Genomic DNA, 21,399 nt, shown 5'->3' on the forward strand with positions numbered 1-21,399 from the left:
AGCTCCTCCCATCAGAAGTCTCATGGACACTGCTCAGCTTTGAAGTCTGATGAAGTCCTGTCTGCTACATAAAGCTGCTTCTTTGTCTTTGAAAGATTATTATTGTTACTCAGACACTAACGTGTGAGCACAGTGTGACCTGATGTAACTCGACGTCCTTGAAAAGCCGCAGTGTAAGACTGGCTTGGATGGTATCAGTGAAAAACAGTGTTTCATTTGTTTCTGTAGCTCAAGGACGAAGCTGCAGAACGTCTGGCAAAAGAATGTGTCATACAAAGTTAATATACGTCCACTAAGACAAGAGAAAGTGTCTTTCTCAGCCTGAAAATCAGCTAAAATTCACTGTGCTGACACCGTGTTTCTGACTTTTAGAGCCAAATGTTTTAAAGACGTCTTCATTTAAAAGTAGAAAATGACAGGTCGCCCAGGCCTTCATGTCTTTAAGACATACCTGTAGTTTCATGTGGCTTCATATATAACTGGTTCTACTGTATATAAAATGGTGTTGAACACACACAGAGAGCAGCTTATTTAATGACACGTTTATTCTTCGGGTTACAGCGACACGGTTACAGAAGAACACGTCGTTTATTTTATCCAAATATATAAAAATACATTTGAACGTACAAAATAATCAGAACCTGCTCTGAGTTCACCTATAGCCCCACGCGCTGCCCCACGCGCCCTGGACAGGTTTTGGTTCGATGGTGCCGATGATTAAGATTCGACTCGTGTCCCAGACACAATTCTCCTCCAGGCCGCTCTTCACCATCCCGCAGCCGGGCGGCACCCAGGCGGTGTTGTAGCCGTTGTACTGCCAGGTCTTCTTAAGTGGGTGGTTCTGATAGTTGATGACGATCACCTTTCCCACGTTGACAATAACTTTAATGACAACTCTGTCATACTCAGGGTGACCAATGGGATAGCGGCTCGCTTTCTCCAGGTCTCTGCTGAGGTAGACCCCCGGACCGAGCATCCCGTCCGGAGACTGGTGAAAACCTGTCATCAGGATACTTTTAGCTCTCGCGCTGGTGGTGCCGTGGTACATGACGTAGGTTGTACCGTCTCTTGGCCCTTCACAATCCACGCGTATCACCCCTGGAGGCAGGAAGTCATCTTCAGCCCACTGGAAGTACATTTTTCTGATTCGGATGTTGGTGTGATTGTCTCTGAAATCATGAGAACATCACAGCGTCAAGAACAAGAAGCCTGAACTTTAAAATAGAGAGTTAGTTATATTAAATGGGGAGTTATTATAAGAAATCAGGTGTTTAAAATTATTTTTACAGTATTTATAACTCATTATAAAATAACAGTGGTTCATCCTAAATACTTTCCAGTCCAGGCAGGTGTTGTGTTTCATTGTGTTGCGTCAGATCTGACGATATGAGATACATTTAATCTCTTAAATTGGGAATTATCACTTCATTATCAAAGTGGACATGGACGCTCTGCTGGGTGCTGGGCTCCTGTTTCTGGCTCATGCTGCTCTCTCTCTCTCACACAAACACTCACAAGAAGATTGTTGATTTATGTATCTGTGCATTTTCATGCTTTTGTGTTTCAGGTGCTGTAAATCAAATCAATTTATTTATGTAGCACTTTTCACAGGGTAAAAACCACAAAGTGCTTCACAGTAATATAAAACAGAAATACATAAAATACATTAATAATAAAACACAGCACAAATCTAATTAAAAGCCAATCTAAATAAATGAGTCTTAAGTTGTTTTTTAAAAGAATAAATACAATCAAGGCAACGTAATGATGGAGGGAGAGACTTCCACAGCCTGGGGGCCACCGCTCTAAAAGATCTATCTCCTCTGGTTTTAAAATATGTTCGAGGGACTACCAACAGCCTTTGATTAGAAGATCTCAGGCTGCGAGAGGGAGCGTGGGGTTCTAAAAGATCAGAAATGTAAGCAGGGGCATCACAATTCAAAGCTTTAAAAGTCAGTACCAAGATTTTAAAATGAATTCTGAAATGTACTGGAAGCCAGTGTAATGAACGTAACACTGGTGTAACGTGCTCTCTTTTTCATGTCTTAGTTAAAAGCCTTGCAGCAGCATTCTGGACTAACTGGAGACGCTCAAGATTCCTTTTGCTCAAACAAAGAAAAAGGCTGTTACAATAATCTGAGCGAGAAGAAATAAAAGCTAAAGAGAAATAACCATTTCTAACTCAGACTTAGACAGCAAAGTTCGCAGTTTGGAGATGTTTCTTAGCTGAAAAAGGCAGTTCCTAATCAACTGGTGAGTGTATGTTTGTTTTTTCTCACAGGTGCAGCAGCTGGTGATACATGGTGCATTTCTATCTGTGCTTTGTCATGTTCTTATTTTCTCCCCTTTTTATTTCCTCAGATCTTTAAAAAGCAAAACATATTTGGCTCAACAGTGAGTTCAGATTCTAATTCTGACTGCAAAAGCTGACAGACAGGATCAAATAAAAGCAAAAGATAAACTTGCTGTGCCAAAGATGAGTGTCTGGCCTCAGAGGTCAGCGGCTCTTACTGACTTAATCTGACTGTTATTAACGGAAAAATGAATATTTGAATAAACATGTAATAGAATAAGTTTGAACTGGCTCACTGTCCATGTAGCTGTGAAAGACGATGACGATGTTCTGATTAATGTTCACGTTTATTTCACGAATCATCACCTCACTGAAAAGTTGTTTCACAATAATCTCAAACTCAGGTTTTCTGAATCACATTTCCGTGCAGCTTCTCGCTGAACTTTCACACACTTGAAAAGTTCATCATTAAGTCCTGATAAAACTGGCATAAATCTGCTTTTATCAGTCAGAAAGTTCACAGCTGAGTGTAAATATGTCCTCATACACACAGTACTGACAACGTTTACTTTGAACATTCAGACTTTTTAAGGAAAAAGAAGAAAAGTGTGTTTGCTGAGTCCACGTACCTCTGCAGGCTGATCCAAAAATGGAGTCTGTGTCTCACTTTGCTTCTTTTAACGACCTTTTCAGCCGTCAGGAGGAAATAGACATCCTCCTTTCAGTTTCGTTTCACGTGCTGTTAAGTCCTTCAGTTTAGGTTACAGGCAGCATGTCCTGGAGTACTTAGTGTGAGTTAGGTTTCACTCCTGCATCCAGCAGCACACAGATCAGGGAGTTTTTGGCAGAACAGGAATTTTGGTACTTTCCAGTTTTTCTCCATGAAACATTTAAGGTTTTAAAGGAAATTAGTCTCTTTGATATTTATAATTTTATGCTCTTGCTCAGACGCAGATGAACAGCAGGTTATCAAAAGACTCAAAAGGAAACGTGTTACAGGAAATTCCAGTCCTCTCATTGTCCTGCTGCAGACTGACTTACGTTTGTTATACAGCTGACATATTTCCCATTATCACTGTGACTCCAAGGATCAACATCGTCACATTGATGTCCTTCGGTAGTGAGGAGGGTTTGTGTGCAGAGACATCGACGCTGATCTCTTTGTGTTGTTGTATACGTCTCTTTTATCTTCGTGCAGTTAATTTGTTCATCGTTGTGTTGCTTTGTATCTTCTTGTGGTCACTGAGCATCTTTTTAAAACTAGATTTTTTCATTGTTTTGTGTGCACAGACATGTAAAAGGTGACCAGTTTGTGTTTGTGTCATTCTTCTGTCTGTTTGACACCATTGTGTATTTCCTGACAGTCATTTTTCCCTCTTTGTTTTTTTAGTGTCGATATTTTTACATCCTTGCGTGTTTTTAAAATTTCGTACCTTTGCGGTTGTGATATTTGCTTTCTTTTTGTACGTCTTTGGTCCTTTTGAATCTAACTGGTGTCACTTTAGTGCTTTATTGTAATAACTGGAAACCCTGGTCAGTGGTCATTTTATTGTCACCAATGGGAAATTGATTTGCAGCATGTCCACTCATCAAACGACTCAGACATTTAAGAAAAACAAACAGAACAGCTCAAGTTTTATCAAGAGCTGCAAGAAAGTGTCGTGTGTGAGAGTGTTGGCAACAACAGTTATGGTTTAGTGTTGTTAAGCACGATAATAGCAGCAGGTATAAAGACACTATGTCTCGTGGTTTTCTCTGCAGGCACTTCACACCTGAAGGAAGCAGCTGAAAATCTCTAAAGAGACGGTTTGTTTTAAACTTGACATGACAGCGGTCGCCTTCTTCAGCACCTGCCTGTTATAAAAGTCCAAAAGCTGGACCTGAGACCTCCCTGAAGTCTGACCAGCCACTTTAACCAGGTTACCCAGTCTGGTCTTATTGGTCAGTGTCATGGTCCCTGTGTCTCTCAGCTCGCTCACTCTTGGTCACATGTTTTGATATTGCTTTTCTCTCTCTGGCTGTGTCCCAATTCAGGGTCTGCAGCCTTAAAGGCCGCATTTTAAGGCCGATTACGTCACAGCGACGCGACGAAGGCTGTCCCAATTCGAAGGCTGCTCGAAATGCGGCCCTCAAATGCGTCCTTCATTTCCCTGAATTTTAAGGACGTGGCGGTGTAGACTTCGTGGCCCAACATATCCCAGAATGCATAGCGCGGTGGTGGGTGTGGATAATTTTGCCGAAAAAAACGGCGGATGAGGGGCGCCCGAAGAGTAAACTTTAAGTAAGTACTGAATATTATGTCACTTATTTATGTGCAAATGTTTAATAACGAAGAACATTAAAACATTCCTGTTGGCCACATGTCGGCAAAGTTATGTGACATTAGTGACGTTTGTACTAACTTGGTTTTAAAGCCTTTACTTTAAAATATACGCCGTTCAATAGCTGAGCTTAATCAGAGAATGATCAAAGCTCATGTAGAAACAAACAAATGAACAAAAGATTTTCTCCTTCATTTCTGTCAAACAAAGCTGTATGAAACGTTTCCAGCTGTTAGTATCATGGTTGCTAGGCAACCTGGGCAGCGCGACGGAGGCAAGACCGTCCCATTTCACAAGCCTCGCACTTCCGGCCTTAGCGGTCTTTGAGTACGCGGCCCTTGAGGATCGTTGAGGCTGCAGACACTGAATTGAGAAACAGCCATTGTCTTTGTCCGCCTGGGCGGAGTTCATTACGGTTCCCACCCTCGGCCTGCACACCTGGACTGATCAACCTGCTGCTTGTTAATAGTTTCCTGACCACCTCTTAAGGCAGTGGCTCAGAGCTGGATATGAAATAGCTGGATGTGTCTCCTGTATATGAAGAACCCCCCATATTAACTTTGAGGGTCCAGCAGTCAGTTTGTCAATTTTCTATAAACTTTAGTGTCAATTCTTTATATTTTCCTTCATTCTGTACATTTCTTTTGGATACTTTTACTTCTTTTTTTTTTTGCATATTTGTTTTTTGAGTGTTATTTAAATGTTTTATTTATTTATTTATTTTTTACATTTTATTTTTTGAGTGTGTCTCCTGATTAAGAACACTGAGTAATGCCTGCTGTCATGTCCAGGGGGCGCTGTGGCTCCACAGTAATCACTGCCACATGGATGAACTTGTTAATCACTCACAGGCTCTTTATGAATCTACTCATTAATATTATGTTATTAATTTATTCTATGTTTACACAGAATAAAGCAGAAATACGTCTGATCGCATCCACACAGCAGCTGTTTCACTTTCAGCACATTCAGCAGGAAATAAAATAATGGATGCTCCGTTAATTCAATTCAATTCAATTCAATTTTATTTATATAGCGCCAAATCACAACAAAAGTTGCCTCAAGGCGCTTCATAGATACAGAGAAAAACCCAACAATCATATGACCCCTATGAGCACTTTGGCGACAGTGGGAAGGAAAAACTCCCTTTTAACAGGAAGAAACCTCCAGCAGAACCAGGCTCAGGGAGGGGCGGGGCCATCTGCTGTGATTGGTTGGGGTGAGAGAAGGAAGACAGGATAAAGACATGCTGTGGAAGAGAGACAGAGATTAATAACAGATATGATTCAATACAGAGAGGTCTGTTAACACATAGTGAGTGAGAAAGGTGACTGGAAAGGAAAAACTCAATGCATCATGGGAATCCCCCGGCAGCCTACGTCTATTGCAGCATAACTAAGGGAGGATTCAGGGTCACCTGGTCCAGCCCTAACTATATGCTTTAGCAAAAAGGAAAGTTTGAAGCCTAATCTTAAAAGTAGAGATAGTGTTAAAGTGCCAAGTCTCAGCTTTAATCTTATCAGAGTGAAATAATCCTGAATTTAAAGTCTGAGTGCTTCTCAAATACTGCCAAAGATGTTTTTCACAGGTCTTTCATATGCATCCAGGATTTCTCTGACTCTTCTGATGATATGTGTACTGCACATGATGACATATTCAAAGTATTCACAGTTTTAGATTGAGGAGGATTATTTTACTTCTATGAATCTTTATGAGATGAAGGGCAGCCTCCTCCCATAGGCAAAATCTGCTGTTAAATGACAGCCAATCAAAACTGGAGATTGTTGGTGGCATCCAGCTCTACTAAGAGCAGCGAGCATAAAGGGAGTGACTTTTCTATCAGCTCATCAAACATCAGCAAACACACAAACTGTTTACTTTGTGTGTTTGCAAAGTAAACACACAAAGTTTTGTCTCACAGTGTTGCTCTTGTTGTTTCTCTTTAGCACCATTTATTTTTCCAGGCCTTTGTTTCCTCCATCCCAGTTGTTTTTAGCTGTGTTGTTGTCATCAAATTCCAACAATTTTTTTTTTATTAAACAGTAAAATGTCTCAGTTTAGACGTCTGATGTGTTTTCAGTGTTTTTTATGCATACAAATATGGAATAATTAATTATTTACATATGAATATTGCAATGAACACAATAGTAAAGTCATTTCTATGGCATGTTTATTTTTCAGGTTACACTGACATGGTTACAAAATATGTCAATTTATGATTTCTTATTCAAATATAAAAAAATATATTTGAACGTACAAAATAATCAGAACCTGCTCTGAGTTTACTTGTAACCCCACGCGCTGCCTCCAGCACGCTGGACAGGTTTTGGTTTGATGGTGTCAATGATTGAGATTCGATTCGGGTCCCAGACACAATCCTCCTCCAGGCCGCTCGTCACCATCCCACAGTTGGGTGGCACCCAGGCGGTGTCGTATCCGTGGTCATGCCAGGTCTTCTGAAGTGGGTGGTTCTGACGATTGATGGCTTTAACCTTTCCCACGTTGACCTTAACCCTAATGACAACCCTGTCATGCACAGGGTGTTTCAAGGGATAGCGACTCGCTTTCTGCAGGTCTCTGCTGAGGTAGACCCCTGGACCGAGCATCCCGTCCAAAGACTGGCGAAAACCTGAAGCCAAGATCGATCGAGCGTTCGCACTGGTAGTGCCGTGGTACATGGCATAGGTTACACCATCTTCTGGCCTTTCACAGTCAACTCGCACTACCCCATCAGGAAGACCGTCATCTTCAACCCACTGGAAGCTCATTTTTCAGATCCAGATGTTGGTGTCAGTGTCCCTGTAGAAAAAATATGTTACTGACATCAGTGACAAGACAAAACAGATAAGATTAGCTATAAAATTAAGAATTTTCCTCAGTGAACGTCCAAGCAAATTCAGCCCATGTGACTCTACAGGCCTGAGTTAGCATGTTAAAGGTTAAAGTTCATGACAGTACAATTAGAAAAAGAGGACGAAGCCTCTTCTTTCTAAAAACAAACAGCTGGAGATCAGTGATCAGGGCTCAACAACAAATCCGTGGCTGGTTTTTGCTGCCGTGCAAACACCCAACAATAACCGTGTTATTTGCATCCTTTCAAATGATTTTACTGTCAGATGTGCTCCGACACAGGTTTGTGTACAGAATCACCAACAGCAGGGGACACAACATCCTTCTGCTGAACCAGTCGATGTCACAACCTGCTCAGACACAACACTGTTCACTCCTGTTAGGTAGGAAGTCATCCAGAAAGATTTTTACTCGAGTCACACTGATCCAAAAGTCTGTGCATTAAAAGCTGTGGTTCAATCTTATCAAGTGCAGAATAAATGACAGTCTGACCTCTGACCCCTCAAAAAGCTCCTGAATGATAGAGTGTAGTTAGATTTCCACACTGTGCAGTTTCACTTAATTTTCTGTTCATCTGAGGCTATAAATCCTTTTAGAACCTGCTAAGAACCAAATTACTTTGATTAACTCAAAGTAAAAATACAAATAAATTTAAAACAGTGTGACCTTAAAGTTGAGCAGCTGATACCAAAATATTCTAATGTTTTTATGGCAAAAATGTAACTATAATAGGTGTAAAAGTCTGTCAAATGACAGTTTTCGAACACTGAACTCATTGAAAAGTTTGCCATTAAGTACAATTTAAAACCAGCTCAGGTTTGCTGAGTTACATTTTTCTGCAGCTTCTCACTGGATCGTTTAGTCCTGATTAAACTGGCACAAATCTGCTTTTATTAGTCAGGAAGTTCACAGCAGCGTCTAAATATGTCCTCAAACACACAGACAACATTCACTGTAAACATTCAGACTTTGTTTGAGTCCACGTACCTCTCTGCAGGTTGGTCCAAGAATGGAGTCCGTGCCTCACTCTGCTTCCTTTAAGAGTAGACGTCTTTCTTTCAGTTTTGTTTCATGTGCTGTTGCTCGTCCTCTGCTTTAGGTTACAGACAATATGTACTAGGTGTGGTCAGTGTGTGAGTTAGGTTTCACTCCTGCCACCCAGCAACACACAGATCAGGTGTTTTCAGCCAGAAAGAAACTTTTGGCACTTTCCAATTTTCCTCCATAAAAGTTTTGTGATATTAAAGGAAATTTGTCTCCTTAATATTTATAATTTTATACTCTTTTGTTCAGATGCAGATGAGTTATATAACAGAAACACGTAACAGGAAATGCCCGTCCAGTCAGATTCCTGCTGTATTTGCAAATGTTTCCATTGCTCTGCTGCAGACTGTCTTTCGTTTGGACCAGTGAAAGTTTACGGGAATTTGGCTGATATATTTCCCATATAGCTAGCTCCTGCTGTGGCTCTAAGGCTGCTGCTAACTTTGCATTTATGTAAAGCTGCAGATGCTGAAAACGACAGCCTGAAGCTATTATTACACTAAATTGGCTTCTCTCAAAATATAAAAGAGCCCATCAGTGTCTTTAGTCACACATTTGTTCCGACAGAAACTGAACATTAAACAGTCTTCTTTTGTCTTATCATTACTTCAATTTACGATAATGGATTATACAGCTGTGGGGTATACAGTTCATTACAGCAGACGTCTTTCTGAAAGTGCTGTAACTAATAACCATTTCCCACTACCACCTACTCGAGTCGGCTCTGCACACCTCGACTCATTTTTGGGGGTTTCTATTAGGCGGTAGTGCCTGGGACCTACTGTTAGTACCTACTCGGCTGGGGATCCAGGTGATACGAAAATGTGACCTCACCAGACGGCATGTCATCGATTGGCTAGTCAGTGGTGTCACTCGATGAGTCTTGAGAGCTTCTCCTTTACAAAAATCTAAACCGCCATTTTGAAACCTGGCAACGAGGGAAATGTGTCCAGAAAAAACAACACTGTGGCCCTGAGTCTGACAAAAAGGCCCAGACTGAGCAGCAGGTTTACCATCACCTCAACGTGCTGTTGTGGCGTTCATGTCGCACAGAAATTACATCAACATGACCGGAACCGAGTTAAGTCAAGTCGAGCCAAGTAGGTACTCGTGAAAAGTTTAATTCAGATCAAACTGAGGTTATTGTACTCGGCGCTGAAAAGCTTAGAAATATGGTATCTAACCAGATTCTTACTCTGGATGGCATTACCTTGGCCTCCAGTAACACTGTGAGGAACCTTGGAGTCATTTTTGACCAGGATATGTCCTTCAACGCACATATTAAACAAATATGTAAGACTGCGTTCTTCCATTTGCGCAACATCTCTAAAGTTAGAAATATCCTGTCTCAGAGTGACGCTGAAAAACTAGTTCATGCATTTATTACTTCCAGGCTGGACGACTGTAATTCATTATTATCAGGAAGTCCTAAAAACTCCCTGAAAAGCCTTCAGTTAATCCAAAATGCTGCAGCAAGAGTCCTGACAGGGACTAGAAAGAGAGAGCAGATTTCTCCTGTTTTGGCTTCCTGTTAAATCCAGAATTCAAAATCCTGCTCCTCACATACAACCTGATGAATTACGTAATCAACTAAAAAAAAGGCTCTAAGTTCCCTCCAAGGTGGTCCAGGTGAGGAAGACCAATGTAGCCTAGAACAAAGAAAGGGAGGAAAGGGAATCAATAACTCACCTGTGTTTCACTTGCTCTGTTTAAAAAGAAACATCCTTCTTTCAGTTTTGTTTCACGTGCTGTTGTTAAGTCACTTTAGGACCACACCCAGTAAATATTGTATAGCCTAAAGCGACTTAACAACAGCAGGTGAAACAAAACTGAAAGAAAGATGTCTCAGAGTGGTTTGAAATGAAGTTTATTAAAGTGGAATTCAAAAATGGATTTACAAGTGCAGAATTTATTCTACAAATTATTATTTAAGAACAGAATTCTTTATTTTGATGCGCGTGGCTCTTGACTCCACAGTCAGTGTGTGAATCAGGCTTCACTCCTGCCACACAGCAACACACAGATCAGGAGTTTTCAGGCAGAATGAGACTTTTGGTATTTACCATTGCATCTCCATAAAATATTTAGAACAAACAGAGGGTGGAAGGGAATAAATAACTGTGTTTGTTTCGTTGCTTAACAATAAGCTACCTGTCATGTCGTTGAACCTGCTGTAAATCCATGTTTAACTTTTTCTGTTGCAGATTTCTTTGTCTTTCACTTTCAGGCAGACTGGATGGTGTCGCTTAAGAGTGGCAGACTCAGCTGAAAGTTTCATTGTTTTACTTTCCCCAAGAGGGCACAAATGTTTATACTGCCTTTGTTGTTGTTGTTGTTTGTTTGTTTTTTACAAAAAATTAGTTTTTTTGATTGATAACTTTGTCCTGTTGTTGGCAGACCAGGCGTGTGATCGGTCATATGATGTGTACACTGCTTCTGGGAAACCCTGGGTCAGTGTATAGAGCTGATAACAATGGTCAGTGATCATTTTATTGTCCCCAATGGGAAATTGATTTGCAGCATGTCCACTCATCAAACAACTCAGACATTTGAAAAAACAAACAGACAGAACAGCCCAAGTTTTATCAAGAGCTACAAGAAAGTCCCATCCTCTAGTTCACAGTGATCGGTCGCGTCACTGGAGGAGACGAAGCCGCTTATAGGAGAGCGGTGGCCTGTCTGATGTCATGGTGTGAGGACAACATCTTCACCCTCAACACTGACAAGACAAAGAAGATGATAGTGGACACGAGGAAGAAGAGGAGGCCTCACCAGCTGCTGTTTATCCGGGGCCTTGAAGTGGAGAGGGTGAGCAGCTTTAGGTACCTGGGCGTCTACATCAGTGAGGACCTCACCTGGACACTGAACACCACACAGCTGGTCAAGAAGGCTCAGCAGCGGCTGTATTTCCTGAGGAGGCTGAGGAAATTTGGTATGTCGGCCAAGATCCTCAGGAGGTTAAAAAAAGCAAACCCATGCCTCCTAAAAAGAGCAAGATCCCCTACAAACCCCCTTTTGTTTTTTGGGGGCTATTTTATGTCCTCTTTGCTATTAAAAAAATCTTTATAGGCAATTTTTCCCTTTTTGTGTTGTTTTTCTTGGATTTTTGTACATCTTTGTTGCTTTTTTATGATTTTACATTTTTTAAGATCATTATATTCTTTAGTTTTGTCATCTCTGTGGTGCTCACGTCTCCAACTATTTTAATTTTATGCATTTTTATAAACATTTTGTGTTACCAACTTATACAGCGTCTGACCAGATAAGCTGGTGTCACAGCAAAGTGAATATACACTCACCCACAATTCATCATGTACAGCTGTTCATCTGCTTGTTAGCAAAACTGGTTAATCAGCCAATCACTTGGGAGCATTCAGTGCATTTAGGCACTTTACTGTTAATGAATATATGAACGTTTCCCTTTTTGAATAAAGTATGAAAAGTCTTTTTCCTTCCCACTGTCACCAAGTCCTGCTTCACTGATGGGGTCTTCTCACTAAGATAGTAGGCTCTACCTTACACTAAAAATGCTTTAATATGAATAAATATTGAACTGATGTTACCGAGATAACAATATCCAGTTTGAAAAAGGAGACAGGGAGGCAAAGTTGACAATAGAATAAAGGTTTTTATTAATAAATAAACAAAAAAGACACACAAGCCTGTATTTTACCCCAAAAGACAGAAACAGACAAAACAAAATAAGTGTCGTTCAAAGGCTACATGAACCAAGCTCAGTGTTTATCACCAGCGCGACCACGAACTCGACCAGAACCACCACGGCCAGAACCACCATGGCAAGCACGACAACAACCAGCACCACCACGACCAACACCACCACGGTCTTGAACCAGCTCGAGGATCCCTGACAGGTTTTGGTTCAATGGTCTCAAGGAATGTGATTCGCTCGGGATCCCAGACACAATTCTCCTCCAGGCCGCTCGTCACCATCCCACAGTCGGGCGGCACCCAGGCGGTGTCATATCCGTGGTCATGCCAGGTCTTCTGAAGTGGGTGGTCCTGACGATTGATGGCCTTCACTTTTCCCACGTTGACCCTAACCTTAATGACAACCCTGTCATCCTCAGGGTGTTTGATGGGATAGCGACTAGCTTTCTCCAGGTCTCTGCTGAGGTAAACGCCCCGACCGAGCATCCCAACTGAAGACTGACGAAAACCTGAAGCCCAGATCGATCGAGCACTCGCCCTTTTTGTGCCATGGTACATGACATAGATTTTACCATCTTTTGGTCCTTTACAGTGCACTCGAACTACCCCAGAAGGAAGACCGTCATTTTCAGCCCACTCAATGCTCATTTTTTATTTTCTGATATCAGTGTCAGTGTCCCTGCAGGAAGAAGAATTATTATGATGAGGACATCATCAAATTAAGACAAAAACAGGGTAATGGTTACCGTTCAAAAAGGCTTATTATTATTATTATTATATGTCAAGTAATTTAAAGGTGTGTCCAGAAAAGCAATTTGAATTTACTTTAAATTCATTTTTAAGTAAAGTTAATCTTAAATAATTTCCAGTCCAAACATATGGAATAAAAATCCACATATACAATAATATACTATGAAAAAAACTGGAAAACATGAATCTTAAAAAGACAGAGACAAAAACACTTGATTCATTTCAGTTTGGCTTTATGATGTCAACAAAAAGCCAACAGAAAATAATGATAAAAAATATATAATAATAATAATAATAATAATAATAATAATAATAATAATAAAATGCAAATCTCAATAAATCCAACAACTGTCCCCCCAATTTTAAAATATTATAAGATGAATATATTCTATATATTATTTAACACAGTTGGGTAGATACCAATACTTCTATTTATGGCTGGAAGTATTGATATCTTAATGCAGATAAAGATGAGACCTAAGTGGAGCCTCACTGGAGGCCAAGGCCTGCTTAGACACCAGGTTTCTGAGGGTTATTCGCAGGAAGTACAATAACAGTTAAATCAGAATTTAGAAGCAGAAAAAATAGTGGTCATCTAGACCTTTATGTCTTGAAGACAGGCCTGGGTATGTCGTATGTATTATTGTAATAAGCAGCACCTATGGAAAGTATGTATAAAATAAAAAGCGCTGGTCCCAACCCAAGAACCATGTGCAACTCTGTGACTAAGTTTTGTGGGTGAAGAAGACAGACAAGAATATTTACATAAAAAATTACTAGAATCTACCAGAACCTATTAGAAATGATCCAAACAGGTGCATTGCATTTCTTCAGTACCAACACCCACAGTACAAAGTACTCGACTGTCTGCAGAAGAATATTATGGTCACTGGTACTGAACGCTGCCTAGGACAGGTCCAGAGAGTGCGCTGTCAGAGGCTTTCAGAGGGTCATTGGTAACCTTCACTAATGTTGTTTCTGTGCTCTGATAATCTCTAAATAATGACTGAAACTCTAGAAATAAACAATTCATCTGAAAGAGTCACAAACTGATTAGTCAATAAGTACTTTATGTACACAGAACTATCTGTGAAAATCTAGACTTTGAGGAAAAAACAAAAGCTGAGTTCACGTACCTCTCTCTCCAGGTTCACCCAAAAGTGCAGTCTGTGTCTCAGTCTGCTTCGTTTAAATAACAATGTTCAGCCTTCAGGAGGAAGCACCATCAATAGAAATCCTTCTATCAGCTGTTTCACATTCTGCACATTGTTACGTCCTTCACTTTAGATTGTAGATGATGTTATTTATTGGGAGTGGTCTGTACAGGAGTTATCATAGGTTTCAGTCCTGAGAACCAACTGCACCCGACCCAGAGCCTATCAGACAAAACGGGCTTACGAGAACTTTCTTTTCCTCCATGAAAGATTTATGATCAGCACAAATTTGCCTTTTCAAAATGTATATTTTCCTATAGATCTGTAAGATGAATTACAGGCAGTCAGAAATATCAGAAGGAAATGTGCAAACGGGAATCACCTGTCCAACTACATTCCTACCAGTATTAAAGGTTCCATCGCTCTGCTGTGTCCTCTCTTACATTTCTCATCACATAAAACATCTTATGGGAATATGGCTGACATACTGTCAGGCCTGGACTGTACACGACCACAGTGGATTTTAAATCCAGTCAAGATTTTTAAAAATCAAGATCTGAGTAAAATTAAAGTGCACGCCTTCAGCTTTAATTCAAGGAGGTTAACAGAAGTATCGTATTAACTGCTTAGGAATGACAGTTATCTTTATACACAGTCCCCCTTTTTTAGAGGCCCAAAACTAGTAGATAGTGATGGAGGAACAGTTTCACTGCCAGGTTAGGCCTGCTCCATCATGACAAAGTAAATGACTAAAAGATCTGGAGTTCATTCCAAGTGTTTCTCTTTGAACCTCGTATTCAGAGTTCTAGTGAACAGCTTCCAAATGCGAGGTCGTCACTAAGCTGAAAGAACAAAAATAGAGAACAGAGAAATAGAAAAACTTTAGGGTTTACAAGACGGTGCAAACGACTGGCTGTACTCAGGAACAGGAAGTCCAGAATCAGTCAGCAAACATCTAAAAGAGAAATAATACTTAAACAGATGGAACCAAGATGAATTTGTACCAAACTGATGGGAAGAGAAAAGTATGGAGAAAGACAGAAGCATGCACATCATCCATCAAACATGGTGAAAGCAACGTTAGGGCAGGAGCTTGTAGGCCCGCCAGTAGAACGAGGTCATTGCTGTGATGGCTGATCGCGGCAGCAGGATGAACTGTGATGTGACAAATGCTGTGAAACTGATCAGGCAGAACTTCACAGTGTAAGTGGATAATAACCCACAGCAAACTGCAAAAGTAACCTCGAGGCAAAGACATGGACTATTCTTCAATCGGCAAATACACCCAATAAATGCACTTTGAAAAATGCTGTTTCTTCTTGAAGGTGACGAACACTAGAGAGCAGGAGAAGCAGATCTAAAGAGAGGACGGGGACTAAAAATCATCGGCCGTTGTTTTGTTTCTCAGGAACAGCCACCTGTTAGCTTGTTCAACCGGTTTTAAATCCAAGTTTCACTTTTGTTTCAGCTCTCGTACATTTTCTTGTAAGTCACACGTCACGGTATTCACGAGGTGCGGTTAGCAGAACAGCAGGTCCCACATCCATGTTTTTGACAGGAGACCACAAAGATATATAGGTGTGGCGGGGCGTGGCCTGTGGTGCCATGCAGGGAAGGCGGACGCACCTGCACGGCATCCGCAATCACGACTTAAATATTGCACTGGGTTCTCTGGTTGGGGCTGTTGTTGTGGTACTGGTGAGCTCTGTGTGTATTGTGAACAGCAACAGTGTGTGCTAATAAAGAATGCTGCAAAGCATGTTAATGTCACCGGGTCTGCCGTGGTCATTTACAATAGTTATACGGCCTTTCCCTAAAAAGAAAAAGTGTTTTTTAATTGTAATTTTGCTGCTAGAGGAGGTTGTTTGTGATCGTTCATGTGAAGTCAACATATTCTCTGTTTTTAATAGCTATATTCAGAAACCCTGGTAACCTACAGAGTTGATAACCACGGTCATGTGCCTGTCAGGGTTACTGTGAGAAGGAAAGGATGTCCTGATAATAATTCATTTTTGCTGAATACAGATGTGGTCCAGATGTCACCACACAATTGATCCATAAATGATTCACATGTGCCAAATGTGAACCAGAGAAAACTGCAGGTGGGGCTGTGTTTAGGTTGAACATGCTGGCACTCAGACAATGAAAGCAGTAACAAATATTACTTAAATATGTCGAAAATCAGGTTTGACTCCTACTATATGCTCATTAAAAAACAAAATTTGACCAACTGTACTGGGGCTGGCTTATTAAAGAAAACTGTGGAACAGCAGTGAAAAAACTCCAGTGTGATCACGGTGACAGAAACAGAGAAAATGAGGCAAAATGTTCATATCGATGCTATCAGCAGCCACACGGCTTTCAGTGTTGGATCGATACTTTGTTTCTGTCGTCTAAGTTCAGCACTGAAAATGATCCAGTATTTTTTAAGTGAAAAACAATAGACGTCAAACAGGAACTGTGAAAAATGTCACAACTTTTCAGTGTCTATTTTATTTAACGTCTATAGCACATTTAAACAACAGAAGTTGGCCTAAAGTGTTTTAGACACAAACACATTTCAGAATCAGAATCAGAATCAGAATCAGAAAGGGTTTTATTGCCAAATGTTGAGCAGGTTTACAACATTAGGAAATAGCTGCAGTACTTAGTGCAAACATACTGTCAGATAACGCTTAAATAAACATGAAAATTAAAATTAAAAGTGCTAAGTAGATAGATATATACATGAGTGCAGGTGGTGATCAGTGCAAACATGGAACGATGCAGTGAACAGTGTAGCGTCATGTGTTAGTGGCGGGAACAGTCATACAGTTATTGTTCATGAGTCCAACAGCAGAGGGGAAGAAACTGTTCTTATGGTCTCGCCATAAGAACAGTTTCTTTCGCACCAGAACCTGTGACTGGACCGGAGCCTCCTGCCTGAGGGGAGCAGGTCAAACAGACTGTGTCCAGGGTGAGAAGGGTCAGCTGTGCTCCGAGCTGCACGCCCCAGTGTCCTGGAGGTGTACAGGTCCTGCAGAGATGGGAGTCTGCAGCCAATCACCTTCTCAGCAGAGCGCACAACACGCTGCAGTCTCTGTTTGTCCCTGATAGTGGCTCCAGCGTACCACACGGTGATGGAGGAGGTGAGGATGGACTCGATGATTGCAGTGTAGAATTGCATCATCGTCCGTGTTGGCAGGTTGAATTTCTTCAGCTGCCTCAGGAAGTACATCCTCTGCTGGGCTTAATGACGGAGGTGATGGTGGGCTCCCACTTCAGGTCCTGGGTGATGGTGATGGTGGATTTCTGTTCCAGGTCTCAAACAATCTGTTTAATTATGTACATGAAAGCTGAAAGATGTGTTCACTGTGTTATTTATGGCAGAAAGAGAAAATCACAGTGATTTAGTGATCATTCAAATGTGTTGATGATTCACCTCATAAATCATGAAACACTCTCCTCTATAAGCTCCTTTTATTTATTTGGTATCATATTGATTCCAATGTTTGCAGTATCACACAGCATTACAATTCAGGCAAAGTTGTTGGTATTTTTCCTCGAAAAGTAAAAAACAATATTAATTTATAATTTTCCGAGTGTGTGGTTTCATGGGGGGAGGAGGGGCCCAACAACACCTTTCTGCTCCTGTCTACAGAAATGCAGCTCCGGCCCTGCAGAGGTGTCGCTTCACAATCAGATTCAGAACATTTTATTAATCCCAGAGGAAATGATGTGGTTACAGTCGGTCCAAGACAATAAGAACAGCAACAGGCTGTATACATTATATATTACAACGTTACAAAATATAAGAAACAGCTCTAATATATTTATAATTAAGATATTTGTATATCCAGAACATTACAGACATTTTACTGTAAAACTTTGTTATTTCACTGCAGCATGTAAGGGTGCAGCTACTGGATGGGGGAGTCAGAGATGTATCTACAGGCAGGAGGATTTCCTGAGTCGTTCACTGGTGCATTCGGGGAATCTCAGACTTTCTCTGAACTACTGACGTTAAATGGCCGCATGAGGGCCTCTGCGTCCTCTCCACCGCCTCCAACACTCTCCTCATTTCGAGTCTGTGCCAAATTCCCTCCTCCTCCTCCTGCTCTCTGCCAGCCAGTAGCAGCTCTCTGGCCGCGGAGGGGAGCATTCACACCCCGCTGTCGGCGTTTAGCGGATGGAGCTCTCAGTCTGAGTCTGACCCGGAGGGAGGGAGGAGGAGAAGATGAACGGTAACCCGTGCGCCCGCAGGCTGGCCCGGCGCTCCAGGTCCGCGCTGCTGCTGGTCGCCGCTCTGGCCGTCCTGCTGGTCCAGACTCTCATCGTGTGGAACTTCAGCAGCCTGGACTCCACCGGCGGGGACGGAGGCGCCAGGAGCCGGGAGAAGAGAGAGGACCGGACCGGGGGGTTCAACAAAGCCGACAGGGAGCACCCGCGGAAGGGGCTGCAGAAGAGGGGCGACCCGCCGCCGCTGGTCGGGAAGGCGGCCGATCAGCAGCAGCTGCAGGCGGTGGGTTTGACTGATGTGCCCTTCACGAGGCGCTTTAATCAGATTTTTACACGCGTGTTTTCGGGGAATGAGCCGAAGGAAGCCGCATGGCAGCCGCGGAGAGGATGCTGCAGCTGCTGCCTGTTGTTTTGGCTTTCCCGTCAATAGTTTGCCCGCTTTCGTCAGGGAGATGGGTCTGTAGGCCAAACTTAATTTAAAAAACAGCCAATTTAAGGTGTCGATTATTGGTGGCTGTGGCAGGTTAACTGCGCCACCTTCTCATTCGTAGCTACAGTTTAAAAACGTATCAGCACCAGACAATCAATTCATCACTTTAAGCTGTGAGCCTCAGACAGTTTCCATTAACGCTTCAAAACAGCTGATTGCTGTGACAATCAAATGAAAACTACGGGTGATCGCGCGCTTTATTTATTGTAAGACCAATGCCGAATTAAAGATCACGCAGACATTTAAAAAGAAATGCCCCCAGTTTTGTTCTACAATCTAATTTTAAGGGTCGACAACCGAGAAAATGTGCAAATGGCTGTTTTTGTTATTGGAGTTTGGTTTGGCAGCGTCTCACGTTTTAAACGTCATTTGTGTTACTTTCAGCGTGAAAGGTCACCGTGTTTGTATGAATCTGTTCATTCTAAGGCTGCAGTCCCGTTTACATCTCTGGTACTTTGAGGTTTGGGCCTGAAATGCTCTTCGGTTTACGTGTTTGCGGTTTCTTTGGTAAATTTAAAGAATTGTACTGACACTTGAGGAATTTAGGAAATGATTAAGCCAGTTTCGGTTAAGAGAAGTTGCTCCCCTGTAATATTGGCTTATGAAATATGTTTATAAAGGGAAAACATAACATTTAATATTAAGTTAGAGGTAAAATGAGCACTTTTACTCCTTAAAGCAACTTTTTGGGTGTGAGGTTTTAAAATTAAAGGGGTCCTCAAATTAAGCTCCCTTTCCCTCATAAATTTTAATCACATTTGAGGAAATTAGTTTTTATTGGTGGAAACTGGTCTTGTGTGTAAAATAATTATGACAAAGACGCAGCTCATCAAGTGAAAGCTTTGGTGATGGGGTCCATTCTTGCAACAATAGAACTTAATAGACAAACTGTTTCATTTCGAGCTCTAACACCTATTTCAGTGTCGTGTAATTTTGCACAGAATCAGTAGTTCTTAGAGGAAAATGTTCTAAGCTTGGATTTCGGGTTTTCTTACTAAAATTAAAGGATTGTTACGACACTTAAGGAACTAGGAAAACAGATTCAACCTTGTGTTATTAATGGAAGTCGGTCTGCTCTGACATTAAGTTGTAAAATGACTTTTACAAATGAGGCTTTGTGTAGAATTTCTTTAGCAAACCTGTATTTAAGTTTGACCTGAAAGCTAAAATTTAAAGCAGTTTTACCTTAAAGGCAAAAACCAAAAATCTCTATTTTAGTAATTTTCTGTCTTCTCACATTCATGATTAGATTTCCATCTTCATCTCCACGTGAATCTCCACAGCTCATTTCAGGCACAGCACTCGTCATCATCCTGCTGAGACTCCTTTGTGTTTATGTTCAGAAAAACCTGTCGGGATCCAGGTGTTCTCACATGTTTTAATGACATGGATGTAGTGTGTGTGTGTGTGTGTGTGTGTGTGTGTTAGCAGGAAGCAGTGTCCCATTTCCAATAAAATATCACTTGCTGGAACTCGGTGAAATCAGCCTCCTCCCCCTGAAACACTGAGTGTGTGCTTGTATGTTTATCTTTGTGAGAACATGTTGGCCCGTTCCTTGTTTGATAACTAAGAGTAGATGTTGGTGTATTTCTAGAAAATACATGATGTGTTATCCGTGTCAGAGAACAAGAATGTTTACGGGGTCCAAACAGCCACAGTCTGGACTTCTCGGGAGAACACTGATAGCGCCGATTCACTGAAGAGCACTGTGGGAGTCGGCTTGTGATGGTGATGGTGGGTGATTGGAAAGGCACAGGACTTATCCCACATTCTGATCGCACTGGAGGTATGACTGTAATGCTGAGCCTGTATTAATGTGGCTGTTGATCCAAGTCGTTCCTCTGTGAGTTGGGAGGATCCTGCGACCTGTCTGTTACAGACTTGGACAGGTCAGCCTTTCTGTGCTTTAATGACGGAAAGAAAACAAGTATATTTAATTCTTTCGTTACTCAGAAATGTCCTATTTTAAATAGTTGGCAGCCTTCAGAAACCTCGATGTTTACATGCAGCGTTATCTACTTTTCTATCGTCTGAACTTCCTGTCAGAGTGGAGCAGAACCATCAGGCCGTTCAGGCCAGAGTTGAGGCTCGGTGTGAAATTTGTGGTTTTTATTATTTGTTATTGTAGTTGTGTGTCTTATTTTGAAAAAAATATTTACGCGTTACCATAGTGACCAGAGAGCATTAAGGGGCAGAGAGGATGTTACTCTCAGTGTTGTTGGTGCATTTATATTATCTGACATTAAAACGGTCTGCGGTGCAAAAAAGGTTGGGGACCGCTGCCATGGTGATAAGCCTTAAACTTGCATTCTTTCCAATGGCCAGCAGGGGGCAGTGACTCTGGTCTCAAAAAGATTTCAGGTTGTATAGAAGTCTGTGGGAAAATGACCCTACTTCACCCTCATCTATGAGCTCAGTAAACACTTTCCTGATGACCTTCTTGTCTCAACCAGTAGTTTAAAGTGTTGTTTAACACAACACAATCGTGATTTATTAAATTTTTGTCCCATTAGGTTTAACAGGAGCTGCTTTAACTTTTTAAAAGAGAGTTCAGCCTCATTCGTCCTGTTTCAGTCTTGTTTCCGTTCTTGCAGTTTTTTTTATGTGCCC

The 21,399-nt window shown here is 41.4% G+C and overlaps 2 protein-coding genes across 2 annotated transcripts in view; one reads left to right on the forward strand and one right to left on the reverse strand.

The window, feature by feature from the left end:
* Positions 1–533: 533 nt before the first annotated feature.
* Positions 534–12,825, reverse strand: LOC102789921 (uncharacterized). Its single transcript, XM_087840434.1, has 5 exons — positions 12,379–12,825; positions 11,281–11,370; positions 6,936–7,370; positions 2,923–3,011; positions 534–1,169 (listed from the first exon to the last, which is right to left on the reverse strand). Exons 1-5 carry the CDS (start codon positions 12,823–12,825, stop codon positions 653–655), a joined length of 1,578 nt encoding a protein of 525 aa, XP_087696560.1. The 3' UTR covers positions 534–652.
* A 5,384-nt stretch (positions 12,826–18,209) lies between these two features.
* Positions 18,210–21,399, forward strand: part of LOC102789629 (xylosyltransferase 1-like) — a 43,970-nt gene continuing 40,780 nt past the window's right edge. Inside the window, exon 1 of the mRNA XM_087840113.1 lies at positions 18,210–18,582. Coding sequence (XP_087696239.1) covers positions 18,298–18,582 — 285 coding nt within the window. The 5' untranslated portion in view covers positions 18,210–18,297. The remainder of the gene's footprint in view (positions 18,583–21,399) is intronic.

This window comes from Neolamprologus brichardi, chromosome 4, assembly GCF_056152115.1.
Source record: "Neolamprologus brichardi isolate AB-2024 chromosome 4, ASM5615211v1, whole genome shotgun sequence".
Lineage (NCBI taxonomy): Eukaryota > Metazoa > Chordata > Actinopteri > Cichliformes > Cichlidae > Neolamprologus > Neolamprologus brichardi.

Excerpts from the sequence above, each read along its gene's own strand:
- LOC102789921 (XM_087840434.1), bottom strand. The coding sequence starts at position 12,825 with ATGAGCATTGAGTGGGCTGAAAATGACGGTCTTCCTTCTGGGGTAGTT. Across the intron at positions 11,371-12,378 it reads AGACCATTGAACCAAAACCT|TGTCCAGGTGAGGTCCTCAC; the intron begins GTCAGGGATCCT and ends TGTGGTGTTCAG. Across the intron at positions 7,371-11,280 it reads CCCCGGATAAACAGCAGCTG|TGGGTTGAAGATGACGGTCT; the intron begins GTGAGGCCTCCT and ends ATGAGCTTCCAG.